Source organism: Scyliorhinus torazame, chromosome 18 (genome assembly GCF_047496885.1).
Source record: "Scyliorhinus torazame isolate Kashiwa2021f chromosome 18, sScyTor2.1, whole genome shotgun sequence".
Lineage (NCBI taxonomy): Eukaryota > Metazoa > Chordata > Chondrichthyes > Carcharhiniformes > Scyliorhinidae > Scyliorhinus > Scyliorhinus torazame.
This window is the reverse complement of record NC_092724.1, coordinates 63,265,198-63,280,175: the sequence shown is the minus strand read 5'-3', so window position 1 is coordinate 63,280,175 and position 14,978 is coordinate 63,265,198. Positions and strand designations below refer to the sequence as shown.

General features: G+C 48.9%; 1 protein-coding gene across 3 annotated transcripts in view; it reads right to left on the bottom strand.

Annotated features, from left to right (window-relative positions):
- Window positions 1–14,978, bottom strand: part of ankrd24 (ankyrin repeat domain 24) — a 215,155-nt gene that overhangs the window by 176,275 nt on the left and 23,902 nt on the right. For 2 of the 3 annotated variants that reach the window (XM_072482820.1, XM_072482821.1), the window contains exons 4-6: window positions 11,960–12,024; window positions 7,906–7,963; window positions 2,890–2,960 (exon numbers count right to left, since the gene is read on the bottom strand). In XM_072482820.1, coding sequence (XP_072338921.1) covers window positions 2,890–2,960; window positions 7,906–7,963; window positions 11,960–12,024 — 194 coding nt within the window. The remainder of the gene's footprint in view (window positions 1–2,889; window positions 2,961–7,905; window positions 7,964–11,959; window positions 12,025–14,978) is intronic. The other variant, XM_072482822.1, reaches the window with a different exon arrangement.

Genomic DNA, 14,978 nt, shown 5'->3' with positions numbered 1-14,978 from the left:
TTTAATGTTAACATGCGGGCTAATGTTTGGGTGTTTGGTGGGAGGATGGGATTGTTGTTATTGATTTGGGGATTGACATTACACTCGTTACTGATTATTGTTTATTGTTGGGTGTAAATTTGGGAGAAAATGTGAAAAAGAAGAATAAAAAAATATTCTTTTTTAAAAATAAAGGTTTTCTAACTTTAGAAAGTATTTTTTGTTTCCCCAATAAAGCAGGGAGATTGGCCATTCCAAATGTTACCAGAAGGGCTCAGTGATTTCCCCACCAACTGGACAAGATACATTCCACTGAGAATTCCAGCTTTTCCTGACTGATGGGTGCCCAGGATATACCCAGTCATGAGAAGCTCCCTGCCAGAAATATGGAACCTTCCCCACTGACCCCATCTACCTGCCAGATTTGGAGCTGGAGACCCCGGGTGCGCTGAATCAGTGTACATACACTGGGATATGGGGACATTAGACACAGAGCCATCAGGTCACCATGTCAACAGGACATTGAATCGCTGAGTCACCAGGTGAACAGGGCATCAGGTTATTAGGACATCAGGTTACCTGGTCATAGGATAGCTAGATTACTGGTTTACCAGGTAATGGAGCCATCAGGTCGCTTGGTCATTGGGTAATTGGTTACTGGGTCACAAGGTCACGGGGTCATCAGTTTACCTGGTCATGGGGTAACTGGATTACTGGGTCACCAGGTCATTGGGTCACCAAGACAACTAAGGTTAGGAGAGCCCTAAACATGTACAAATTAATATGGTCCTCAGGCATACACTCAACATTGGGTAAAATAACTAGAAATATTCCTTGCAAGATCAGTCATCAATGGCAAGACCACAACCACTACCACCTAGAAGGATAAGGGCAGCAAACACATGGGAATATCATCATTTGCAGTTTCCCCTCCAAGTCACTCACTATCCTGACTCGGAAATATATTGCTTTTTCTTCACTGTTATTGGATCAGAATCCCTCCCGAACTGCACTGTGGGTGTACCTACACCACATGCATTGCAGCAGCTCAAGAATGCAGCTTGCCACCATCTTCTCAAGGGTAATTAAGGATGGACAATAAATGCTGGGCCTCGCCAGCAAATGCCACATCTCATGAATGAATATAAAAATATCATCAAGGCATCATTGCTCACGTCGGTAGCCATGCCTGGGTGGATGGGCGGAGGTCAGCAATAGGGCCTGGGGGTGGGGGTGGGGAAGTGGAGTTCACTAGTTGAGCCTGGGGGTGGAATGAGGTTGTTGAGGTCAGATATCAGACCTGGCCGGGGGTGGGAGGGGTTCAAGCCTGGGAGGGAAGAGATCAGGGGCGAAATTCTCCCGAAACGGCGCGATGTCCGCAGACTGGTGCCCAAAACGGCGCCAATCAGACGGGCATCGCGCCGCCCCAAAGGTGCAGAATGCTCCACATCTTTGGGGGACGAGCCCCAACATTGAGGGGCTAGGCCGATGCCGGAGGAATTTCCGCCCCGCCAGCTGGCGGAAACGGCCTTTGTTGCCCCGCCAGCTGGCGCGGAAATGACATCCCCGGGCGGCGCATGCGCGGGAGCGTCAGCGACCGCTGACAGTTTCCCACGCATGCGCAGTGGAGGGAGTCTCTTCCGCCTCCGCCATGGTGGAGACCGTGGCGGAGGCGGAAGGGAAAGAGTGCCCCACGGCACAGGCCCGCCCGCGGATTAGTGGGCCCCGATCGCGGGCCAGGCCACCGTGGGGGCACCCCCCAGGGCCAGATCGCCCCGTGCCCCCCCCAGGACCCCGGAGCCCCCCCACGCCGCCTTGTCCCGCCGTTCAAAAGGTGGTTTAATCCACGCCGGCGGGACATGCAATTTATCGGCGGGACTTCGGCCCATCCGGGCCAGAGAATCGAGCGGGGGGGCCCCACCAACCGACGCGGCCAGATTCCCGCCCCCGCCGAATATCCGGTACCGGAGACTTCGGCAACCGGCGGGGGCGGGATTCACGGCAGCCCCCGGCGATTCGCCAACCCGGCGGGGGGGTCGGAGAATGACGCCCCAGGTCAGGACGATGAGTGGGAAGCTTGAAGTCAGGATCGAGGGTCGGGCCTGGTGGGCTGACGGTGGGGGCTGTGTGAGTCCTAGAGGGGTTCCGGGGGCCGGGGGGGGGGGGGGGGTAGGGCTGTAGAGTTTGGCTGGGGGTGGGGTCAGTACAAGTTAGCGAGAAGCTAGAAGTGCTTTAACTCTTCTAACTTTTTCTGGGTAACTATTGCTGCATCACAGTCGGAACCAACTGAAGTTTGTGATTTAACTCACATAATAATCTTTTTATTGTCACAAGTAGGCTTACATTAACACTGCAATGAAGTTACTGTGAAAATCCCTTAGTCGCCTCATTCTGGCACATGTTCGGGTACACAGAGGGAGAATTCAGAATTCTCAGCTGGTACGGGAAATGAACCCGCGCTGCTGGCCTTGTTCTGCATCACAAACCAGCTGTCTAGCCCACTGAGCTAAACCAACCCTGAGATGGTTTTACATTTTTAGATGGTTCCCAGTTCAGGGCAATTGCCCAAAAGGATGTTTGCATTTCCCAGGCAATTGCTGTGCAATCCTTACCTGGGGTCTCCCGGGCCGGGTTCCCCCACCTATCTTTGGGGCAGCTTCCTACCTGGGTACACTGACCTGAAGATCAAAAGTTACGGCATAAATCCCCACAATGAGGGAGCTTTAAATTCCCACCTTTAAATTTTGAAAGACTTATTTTAATACATTGCATCCAGAGATTTGAATTCTTCTCTGCGTAATTTTGATGCATTGTTAATCCAACACCAATAAACAAAATAAATTAATCCTGAGTTTCACACAGCCTGGCTTTGAATGAAGTCACAGAGAGCAGATAAGAAACATCACTTACATCATCATGAACATTTAAGGGAGACTTGAAATTGCACAGAGTCTGAACACAGGAAAAACTCCCACTTGTAGCTGCAACGAGAGAGAGGAAATGAAGAGAATCTTGCAAACACAGAGCAGGTGACCACACTTAACATACTCACAGATTGAGCCTGAACTTAACCAGGTGCCATTAACAATGCGTGTAAATGGTAAAAAGAACTCTCTTTTACTACAAATGTTTGAATGCATTGGAATTCAATCTAACCTAATCCTGGTATAGGAGAATTGGTTCTGATCCCTGTACAAATGGACTGGTCATAATTCTTGTACAGGAGGATTCAGGCGGCAGGGTGGCATAGTGGTTGGCATTGCTGCCTCAAAGCGCCAGATATCGGAGTTCAATTCCGGCCTTGCGTGACTGTCTATGTTGGAGTTTGCACAGTCTCCCTGTGTCTGTGTGGGTTTCCTCCGGGTGCTCCGGTTTCCTCACACAGTCCAAAAATGTACAGGCTCGGCGGATTGGCCATTGTAAATTGCCCCTTAGCATCCAAAAGGTTAGGTGGGTTTGCAGAATTTCAGGGATGGGTTGGGGGTGTGGACTTATGGACAGTGCTCTTTCGGAAGGTTGGTGCATACACGATGGGCCAAATGGCCTCCTCCGACACTAGTGACTGTAGGAAATTGGTGAAAGGAATTTGAAGGAAGTGATCATGGAGAGCATTACCAGCATTGTCCTAGAATAATACATTGTGAAACCAACCAGGGAAGAGGTCACTTTAGACCTTGTTTTGTGCAAGAAGAGAGGGTTAATAAGCACTATCACAGTAAGGGTGCTCTGTGGAAGAGTGTTCTTCAAACTGGATTGGATTGGATTTGTTTATTGTCACATGTACCGAGGTACAGTGAAAAGTATTTTTCTGCGAGCAGCTCAACAGATCATTAAGTACGTGAAAAGAAAATGGAATGAAAGAAAATACATAATAATATAACTACATGAGCACCGTTATCAGATGAAGCATACAGGGATGCAGTGTTAATGAGGTCAGTCCATAAGAGAGTCATTTAGGAGTCTGGTAACAGCGGGGAAGAAGCTGTTTTTTAAGTCTGTTCGTGCGTGTTCTCAGACTTCTGTATCTCCTGCCCGATGGAAGAAGTTGGAAGAGTGAGTAAGCCGGGTGGGAAGGGTCTTTGACTATGCTGCCCGCTTTCCCCAGGCAGCAGGAGGTGTAGATGGAGTCAATGGATGGGAGGCAGGTTCGTGCGATGGACTGGGCTGTGTTCACGACTCTCTGAAGTTTCTTGCAGTCCTGGGCCGAGCAGTTGCCTGTGATGCAGCCAGATAGGATGCTTTCTATGGTGCATCTGTAAAAGTTGGTAAGAGTTAAAGTGGACATGCCGAATTTCCTTATTTTCCTGAGGAAGTATGATGCTGTTGTGCTTTCTTGGTGGTAGCGTCGATGTGGGTGGACCAGGACAGATTTTTGGATATGTGCCACCCCTAGGAATTTGAAACTGCTAACCATCTCCACCTCGGCCCCGTTGATGCTGACAGAGGTGTGTACAGTACTTTGCTTCCTGAAGTCAATGACCATAATATGATAGAGTCCGATACCCGCTGGAATTTTCACTGGGTCAATTTGATTTGGGAGCCCTTTATAAATGGTGGGTGGTCCCAATTGCGAGATTCCTGACTTCATTCCGGGGCTGCCTGATTTTCAGGGTGACTTTAAAAGATATCGGATGGTTCCTGTCAATAGCTCACATCCAGCATTCCCAACCTGGCCAACTCCATTGCAGTAACAGAGCCAGGTTTTTAAAGAGTTGCGGTTCATAGTTACTCAGAGGAGCGTGCGTGACGGGACCTTTTGAACAAACATAATAAATGGTCCACCGAATGCCCCTATGCCAAGTTACACTCTCCCATCCACCCCTGATGTCCCCTCATGCCCCCTTATAGCAAGATTTGCCCTTCCACCCACTCCTATGGTGTGAATGGCCCAGGTGGCGCTGGCAGGGGTGCTGCCATGGTACCCAGTTGGCATTGCCAAGGTGCCAAGCTGGCATTTTTTTGCAGCTGCGCGGTCGGACCGGAGGTGCCCTGTGTGGGTCTTGGGGAGCAGTATGGGGTGGGTACGGGGATCGCTTTGGGGGCCTCGGAGATCGGGAAGCCATTTAACAATGCGCCCGAACACTTGTTACACTGGGGAGTTCCGGCAAGCGGAGCTCCCCAGTGTACAAAACGGGGCTATGTGTGGCCTTGGCTGTAGCTTGGAATAAAGTGGGTCCTTTACTCTAAGAATCTTCATCTGGTTTCTCATGATGGATGAGTGAAGTACACTAAGGTCGAATAGCTGTACTTCTCTCTGCAACATTGAGTATATTAAACAATGAAATGGATAGATTTTTTAACACTAAAAAAATCGAGACAGATGGGGGTCAATTCTGAAGGGAGTTGAGCTTGAAGATGAGCCATGAATTTTCTAAATAGCGGAGCAGGCTTGATGCATCAGGAACCTATTGCTTCACGGAATTCTCCAGCCGTTCGCTGGCGGTGGGATTCTCTGGTCCCGTCTGTTGGTTTCCCGGTGGCATGGGGCAGTTTCAATGGGAATTCCCATTGGCAGTGGCGAGAACAGAACTGCATGCCGCCTCCCGCTGCTGAGAAACACCCGGCTGGCTGATCGGAAAATCCAACCCCTGCTTCTCATTTCCCATTTATTGGGCCTGTTTCTGATCCTGGGGCAGGGAGTTAGATCCTGATCAACCTTTTAGTTTTTGGAGAACATGGGTGATTTATTTAAGATTGCAGCCTCTTTAAATTCTTGTGTACAGCCACAGATGAGCAGTAAAGGGGTTGAGTTGTGCGTAGCCTGAGCAAGGACATTCGGGTCGCTGAAATATTGCGCAATTTACTGCAAACATTAGTCATGATCCTGGTTCAGGAGGAATGATCCTGATCTGATTGAGGAGGATTGGTCCTGATCCCAATCCTAATCCTGATAGCTGGCCAGAGATACTGGTTCTGACCCTGATCCTGCTACAGGTGAATCAGTCCCAATTTTGGTCAAGTCAATGCCCAACCCTCCCTCCCAATCCCCATTGCCCCTAACAGGCACCCCTTCCAAGACATACCTTCGAACCCTGCTGGTGAGAACGCAGCATAACATGCATCATCTTCAAAGTATAACAGCCCAGGAAAAAGGCCATTAAGAGGCCATCCAGGGACAAAGGGCTTGAAATGTAAATCGACATTGTGTTGCAGACTTGGTGGCGTCTGTTTCCTTATTTGAAAGGCCTACATGCCTCGGTAAGCACACGCTCAGTCATCAAGGTGGAGGATGTAATTGGACTTAATCGATCAGGGTGATCAAGCCCTGATCGATTGATTGGACATTCCCCTGGGACCGCCCAAAAGGGCTCGAAAACTTATGGGGATAAAAGGTGCTGCGCAAACTACCACTCGCTTTCTTGAGAGCAACCAACAATGGTGACCCTTCACCGGCCGAAGAGGAAGACCATCCACACCATTGACGGAAGGACCAGAGCCAAGGACAACGACGACCAGCAACAGACTTTGAACACTGCCCGACTGCAGACTCCAGGTAAAGGCCAATATTTGCCGACTCGCCAGTCACTTGAAAGTTAAGTTAAGGTCTTGTGTGTATCAGCTTATAATTCAACCTGCTTGTGTGTGTCATTGATTAACAGTCACAATTGTGTGACAGTAAAAAATTGAATTATTGTATGAAACAGACTTGTAGTCATTTGTCCACGGTATACGGGTCAAGACACACTGTGGCACAACAATCACAGCCAATCCTCCTGTACCAGGATCATGTCCAAACCCAAGAAAGTGCTCAGGAAAAATTTTGCATATGAAAATACCATTTAGAAACAGGGGTCCTGCAAATGGCAGGATTGAAAAAATATTACCTCCACCCCATTCCCATAACCCAATAACACCACCTAATCTTTTTGGACACTAAGGGTAATTTAACATGGCCAATCCACCTAACTCGCACATCTTTGGACTGTGGGAGGAAACTGGAGCATGCGGAGGAAACCCACGCAGACACGGGGAGAACGTGCAGACTCCGCACAGACAGTGACCCAAGCCGGGAATCGAACCTAGTACCATGGCGCTGTGAAGCACACTGCTAACCACTGGGCTACTGTGCCGCCCAATCTTTTTGCCATTCTTTGCTGTTCTTTACATTCCAAACTTCTGACCTGCCAGCCTTCTTTGCGCTTTTTCTTTAACTTTTATACTGTATTTAACTTTTGTGGTTAAATATGGTGGGTCCTCCCCCTGAAAATATTCTTTCTCATTGGAATGTGTCTATTGTGTATATTGTGAGGTATCCCTTTAAATACCTGACACTGAACCTCTATTGATCTGTCCCTTAATCACATTTGCTCGTTCATTTTAGTGATCGTTGCTCTCATGTCCTCATAGTGGCCCTTATTTAAGTTTAAAATACTAGTCTTGGACATACTCTTCCCTCCCTGAAACTGAATGTAAAATTCAATCATATTATGATCGCAGCTACCTTGGGGTGCCTTCATTATGAGGTTATTAATTAATCCCATCACATTTCCCTTTGTCTGGTCCCCAGTTAAGGCAGTTGGCAGTACAATCTTCTCCCTTTGCCTGCTGAAATCTGACCATTACCATGACAGAAGGAATGACTCCGAGTGATGATGACTTCCTAGTCCTGTTCGTAGCGCTACTCCCAATTGAGAATGTGGTCTCCCCTCCAGGTGTGTGGCCGGTGTTGGGGAGACTTCCAGTTCGTCTGACGTATTTAGGGTGGCTCGGGATTGGGTGGGAGTGGGGGGGTTCAGTGGGGTTGTTGTAAATTGTAAAACTGTTGAAAATTTGTGGAATAAAAATACTTTAAAAAAAAAAAAGAGAATGTCAGGTGTGTGAACCCCTCTTGTATAAGGTTGCAGGCACCTCCGGGGAATAGTTACTATTCAGTGTCACTCTGCAAGCTCACTGTGAAAACACTCAAATGGACTGAAAGGCACTGACCTGCATGGTGTAATGCAATCCTGCCATAACTATCAACAGTATTCACTGGGCAACTTTCCTATAAAGAGAGAAAGACTTGCATTTAAATAGCACATTTCACGATGTCAGGATGTCCAAAAGCACTTTACAGCCAATGAAGTAGGTTTAAGTTGTCAATACAATTGTGTTGAAGGAAATACTTTTGCACAGAGTAAGCTCCAACAAACAGCAATGTGATAATAAGTTGATGTAGCGCACTGATTGAGGGGTAATCATTGGGCTGCTTTAGGGAGAACTCCACTCACCTTCCTTTGAATAGTTGCACTCATCCGCCAATTCCACCCCTCGGTGTTCTCTCCTCTCCAATTTAGGATGAATGTCGCCAACTCCCCCCCCCCCCCCCACACCATGAAAAATATCCAGATCTGCCCACTATCTGCACATTGCCCTTCCCTCCCCATCACAACACCACCGCAATTCCTTCACCTGCACCTCACTCCCTTCACTTTAACAGTCAAATTTCCAGTTAGGCCACAAAGGGGAGGTTTGGAATTCCCTGCTTGACCCCGAACCGGCTCGTGGCCATAAGGCAGATGTAGCCCAGCATTGTAAATGGTTTAGATCCTCTTACCCGGGGCATTGCACCTATAGCACTGTCACAACCCTGGAAAACCTCCAGAATTTGCACCCAGCAAAATTCCTGCCCAAACTGCAGCATCTTTCATTGCCCACAAACATGAGCCCTGTTAAACACTCAGGGAAATCCCCCTTGAAAATCCTGATCAGATTCATTGAAACAAAGAGATTTTCTGTGCTTTTGAATCATAAAGGAGTTTATATATTTTGAATATGGCTCCATCAGGAATGATGGCTCACTTTACAATTAGTTATGTTCATGGAATCAGACAGCCGAGAAGGAGGCTATTCAGCCCATCATGTCAGTGTTGTTCTTTGGTACAGCTGTCCAATTGGTCTAAAAAAAACCTGCTTTTTCCCCACAACTCTTCAATGTGTTTCTTTTGAAGAATTTATATCATTGTTCTTAGAAAATTACTAATGAATCTGCTTCCAGGTCATAAAAACAGTCGTCCTAAACTGTTTCTTTCACCAGTTTGGTCCAATGCCCCTCTGTTTAATATATTGTTCTTTCTTGGAGTTCTGCTCTGGGTTATTCCCAATCAACGCCTTGTGCACACCGATATGATCCTTGAAGCCGTTTCTGTGACATTGTCCTGTTAATGAAATGTGGCCGCCACAAAGGTTTGCGACCATGAATATGGGTGCCATTGTTCTGTCAACTTGAGATATGACTCGGACACTTGAGATATGACTCGGACGCTGTGCACTAATACTATTACTTCCGGGGGGGTGGGGGGAGCGTGGTGGTTTAGCTTAGTTGGTTGGACAGTTGGTTCGTGATGTAGAACAAGGCCAACAGCGCAGGTTCAATGTCGGCTGAGGTTATTCATGAAGGCCCGCCTTCTCAGTCTTGTCAACTTTCCCCCTCAAAGGGGAATGCAGCCCATGGTCATCTGGGACTATGGCGACTTTACTTTTTACTTTACGTCCTGGGTATAAGCCATGCTGAGCCAACTCCAAGTGCTCTGTGGAAACAGTTAAGAGAGTTAGGCCGAGACTCTATTCAGGCTGGAATGCCCACATCTGGCACACTGCACTTTCAGCACATATAGGTAGGAAACCAGCAACAAGAAATGACTCCCTCACTGAGGTACAGTGATAAATGCGGTGTCCCTCCTTTATCTTGACCAAGTGCTGATTATTCAAGAGACTTCATTGCTGGAAAACGTGTAAAGATGGAAAGAAAGTCAGAGCCAAGCTCTGTCCTGTCCTCTGGGGAAACATCACATTCACTGCTGAAGTGGCGAAGAGCAGGGAACCCACCACAGAACTAAACTTGACTTTTCATTCCTTTTTGGACATTGGAAGAGGAATCTATGCATTTTAGACCCGAAATCAATGGAGATAAAACTTAGATTCCTCTAGTTGATCAGCATGTCACACTCTGAGATTCATAATAGATCAATCATCCAGACTCCAAATGATGGAAGGTACGATTCCCCAACCTAAATCAGAGATACATACACAAGGTGAGGGCTATGACAACAATAACAACTTGCATTTGTATAGCACTTTTAATGGGTAAAATGTTCCAAAGTGCTTCACAGAAGCATTAATAGACAACACTGGATAAAAGCAAATTACTGCGGATGCTGGAAGCTGAAACGAAAGAGAAAATGCTGGAAAATCTCAGGTCTGGCAGCATCTGTAGGGAGACAAAAGAGCTAACATTTCGAGTCCGATGACTCTTTGTCAAAGCTTTGTCGAAACGTTAGCTCTTTTCTCTCCCTCCAGATGCTGCCAGGCCTGCTGAGATTTTCCAGTATTTTCTCTTTCGTTAACAGACAACAGTTGGACTCCGAGAAACAGAAGGAGATGATATGACAGGTGACTAAAAGCTTGGTCAAAGAGGTTGGTTTTAAAGAATGACTTAAAGAATGGTGGAGAAGCAGAGAGGTTTAGGAAGAGAATCTGGGGGTACTGTGTACAATTATGCAAGGAAGAATATCCTTGCATCGAAAGGAATTCAAAGAAGGTTCGTCTGATTTCTGGATGAGGGATTTGCCTCCTGAGGAAAGGTTAAGGAGGTTGGGCCTGTACTCGTTACTCTATGTTTCAATAAGATCAACCTCCAATCTTCTAGACCCCAAGGAGCAAAGGCCCAACTCAAATCCCACTTGACAGAATGGATGCTGAGAGGATGTTCCCCCTCTTGGGGCAATCTAGAACCAGAGAACTGTCAGAACCCCGCGAGGCACACGGGGAAACCATTATTGATCTTCTCTGATAACGGGTGGAGGCCCACTCGCTGGGGAATGTAAAACCGAGCATAAAAGCCGGCCCGAGCAGGGACCAGCATGTTGGTTGGCCCAACGCAACATGATTGTATATAGTTACTGCCATGGTCAGACTTTTATGTTAAATTTAATTAATCTTTCGCCTTCCTACTGCTGGGTTCCTTGGTCATTAAAGGAGCACAGTTTAAAAATAAGAGAAGTCTCATTTAAGGAGAATCCCTCAGAGAGTCATTAGTCTTTGGAATTCTCTTCCCCAGAGAACAGTGGAGGCTGTGTCATTGAATTTATTCAAAACGGAGTTCGACAGATTTTTGACTGACAACGGAATCAAGCGTTCCTCGGGGGGGGGGGGGGGGGATCTTATCGACTGAGAGAACAGGAACTGAATGAAGTTTGGTCGTGATTTGGAATCAAAATATCTCCGGTTAACAACAGGGGCGAAATTCTCCGGTATCGGTGCGATGTCCGCCGACTGGCGCCCAAAACGGTGCAAATCAGTCGGGCATCGCGCCGCCCCAAAGGTGCGGAATGCTCCGCATCTTGGGGGGCCAAGCCCCAACCTTAAGGGGCTAGGCCCGCGCCGGACGAATTTCCGCCCCGCCAGCTGGCGGAAAAGGCCTTTGGTGCCCCGCCAGCTGGCGTGGAAATGACATCTCCGGGCGGCGCATGCGCGGGAGCATTAGCGGCCGCTGACGGCATTCCCGCGCATGCACAGTGGAGGGAGTCTCTTCCGCCTCCGCCATAGTGGAGACCGTGGCGAAGGCGGAAGGGAAAGAGTGCCCCCACGCCACAGGCCCGCCCGCGGATCGGTGGGCCCCGATCGCGTGCCAGGCCACCGTGGGGGCACCCCCGGGGCCAGATCGCCCCCGCGCCCCCCCCCCCCCAGGACCCCGGAGCCCGCCCGCGCCGCCTTGTCCCGCCGGTAAGGTAGGTGGTTTAATCTACGCCGGCGGGACAGGCATTTTAGCGGCGGGACTTCGGCCCATCTGGGCTGGAGAATCGCGGGGGGGGGGCAGCCAACTGGCGCGGTGCGATTCCCGCCCCCACCGAATATCCGGTGCCGGAGAATTCGGCAACCGCCGGGGGCGGAATTCCCGCCAGGCCCCGGCGATTCTCCGACCCGGCGGGGGGGCGAGGGTCAGAGAATCTCGCCCCAGATTCCAGTTTTGAGGTGGTGCTTTATCTCAGAATGTTCATACCTGAAGGAGTCTCTTCACACACTGATGGTTCCCATATTTCGCCGCCAAATGTAATGCATTCAACCCTAGATTGAAACCATATAAATAAATCAGATAAATAATGAGATGGGGCAGGTGTAGCATAATGGTCTGACACATATAGAGCTAAAATGGGACTTAGTACAGCTCCTAGCTTGAACCATTAACCATATTTTGTTTTAATCCATTTATGGGATCTGGGCATCGCTGGCTAGGGCCAGCATTCATTGCGCACCTCTAGTTGCCCTTGAGGAGGTGGTGGTGATCTGGATTCTTAAACTTCTGCAGTCCCTGAGGTATATATACACCCACAGTGCTATTAGGGAGGGAGTTTCAGGATTCTGACACAGCGACAATGAAGTAATGACAATTTATTTCCAAGTCAGGATGGTGAGTGACTTGGCGGGGAACCTCCAGGTGGTGGTGTTCCCAGAAATCTGTTGCTCTTGACCTTTTATTTGGTAATGGTCGTGGGTTTGGAAAGTGCTGCCGAAGGAACCTTGGTGAGTTCCTGCAGTTCATCTTGTAGGTGGTACACATAGCTGCCACTGTTCGTCAGTGATGGAGTGACTGAAGGTTTGTGGAAGGGGTGCCAATCAAATGGGCTGTTTTGTCCTGGATGGTGTTGAGCTTCTTGAGTGTTATTGGAGCTGCACTCATCCAGGCAAGTGGAGAGGATTGTATTAAACTCCTGACTTGTGCCATGTAGATAGTGGACAGGCTATGTGGAGTGGCAGGATTCCTAGCCTTTGACCTGCTCTGATAGCCACAGTATTTAGATGGCTTGTCCAGTTCAGTTTCTGGTAAATGGTAACCCCTAAAATGCTGATACTGGGGGATTCAGCGATGCTAACATCATTGAACGTCAATGGGCTATGCTTACATACTCTATTGTTGCAGGTGGCCATTGCCTGGCATTTGTGTGGGCAAATGTAACTTGCCACTTGTCAGCCCAAGCCTGGATATTGTCCAGGTCTTGCTGCATTTGGACACGGATTGCTTCAGTATGTGAGGAGTTGTGAATGGTGCTGAACATTGTGTAGTCATCAGCGAACATCATCACTTCTGACCTTATGATGGAAGGTCATTGATGAAGCAGCTGAAGATGGTTGGGGCAAAGACTCGACCCTGAGGAACTCTCGCAATGATGTCCTGAAGCTGAGATAGTTGTTTTAATATATTTTTATTAAATGTATGCACTTAATATCAAAACTTTGCAGAATAATATAAAAACAATAAGAGTAACCAATACAATAACACCAACACAAGTATCACAAGTTGCCACCATGTATGTGACAGTAGTCCCAATGATATCATGTAAATAATATAAGTGTACTTCTTGAGATTTTTAACATTTAGCACTAAGAATGATACACAACTTTACATTTGTATTTACAATTACTGCCAGAATTCTTTACATTGTTTATAATTACATTTGTTTTGCTGGGGTGAGGGAGGAGGGAGAGTTCTGTTCCCCCCTTGAGGTCTCAAGGGAGGTTAGGAAAGTCCGCTTTCCCGGTTTGACACGTGTGGGAGGGATCCGTGTCCCGTCCTGTGAATGGCCTTCCTTCCCTTTTCTCCTCTATACGAGTTTCCTTTCCTCCTTCCCAAATCCCCTCTTCCTATCCATACCCCCCTCCCTTCCTATCTGCTCCCCCCCCCCCCCCCCCGCCGCCCCACGCCCCCCCAACTCCCCCCCCCCCCCCACCCCCGCCCCAGGTCTGCAAAGACGTTTGTGAACTTCTTCCACGTGTTGTGGAACCTATCCTTGGTCTCCCCTTATCAAACATTATGGACGGGATTCTCGTTATCTACTGGTGCGGCGTGCCCCCCGCTGTCAGAGGGATCCAACGTCCCGGCACCTGGCCAATGGGGTTTCCCATTGTGAGCACCCCCACGCCGTCGGGAAATCCACAGGCGTGAGTGCGTTGCCAGGGAAGAGCAGAATCCCGCTAATGGAGAATCCAGCCCTCTATCTTTTCTAGTTTCAGGAACTCGGCCAGGTCTGAGAGCCACTCCGAGGCCTTGGGCGGTGCTGTCGACTTCCAACTTAGCAGACGTCTCTGCCTGCCGATCAGTGAGGCAAAGGCCAGGGCATCCGTCCCCTTCCCTGTCCAGAGCTCTGGATGTTCTGACACCGAGAAAACCGCCACATTCGGGCACACCTCCATTTCAACCCCACAACCCTGGACATGACCTCGGAAAAGGCTGTCCAGAACTCCCCGAGTCTGGGGCAGGACCAGAACAAGTGGGTGTGGTTGGCCTGGCCTACCTGGCACTGCTCACACTTATCCTCCCCCTCCAGGAAGAACCCGCGCATGTGTGTCTTAGTAAGTTGCGCTCTGTGCACCAGCTTGAGCTGCATCAGGGTTAGCTCGGCACAAGAGGAAGTGGAGTTGATCCTGTTCAGCGCCTCGATCCAGAGTCCTCCCCCTATCTCCAAGCCCAGCTCGTCCTCACATTTCCATCTGGTCCCATCCAATGGGGTCCGAACCTTTTCTGAGTGGTCCGTAGATGCCATATTTGTCATCCCCAAACCAGTCCAGCCCTACCTTGTGACCAGAAATTTGTGTCCAGGTCTCTGGAGGAATGTTTTTGTCTCCTTGCAGAGAAAGTCACACAGCTGCAGGCACCTGAGCTCATTCCCTTTCGGGAGTCGGGGCATCCATGAGAGTTCCTCCAGGGTCACCTATCCATTGTCCTCTACTCTCACTGTCCCTCCGTCCTCGCACCACTCTCCATATGTGGCCTCTATCCTCGCTGGTGAGAACCCATGTTTGTTGCAGATGGGAGCCTCTGTGGACATCCCACCAAGTTTGAAATGCCGCCTAAACTGGTTCCAAGTCCTTTGTATGGCCACTAACACCACCACCACCACCACCACCACCACCCCGGATGAAGGTCATGATTAACTTGTCGATCCTGGTGAAGAAGGATTTTTGAAAGAAGATCGGGAGTGATCTAAATATGAAAAGGAACCTCGGCAGCAGTTCATTTTGAC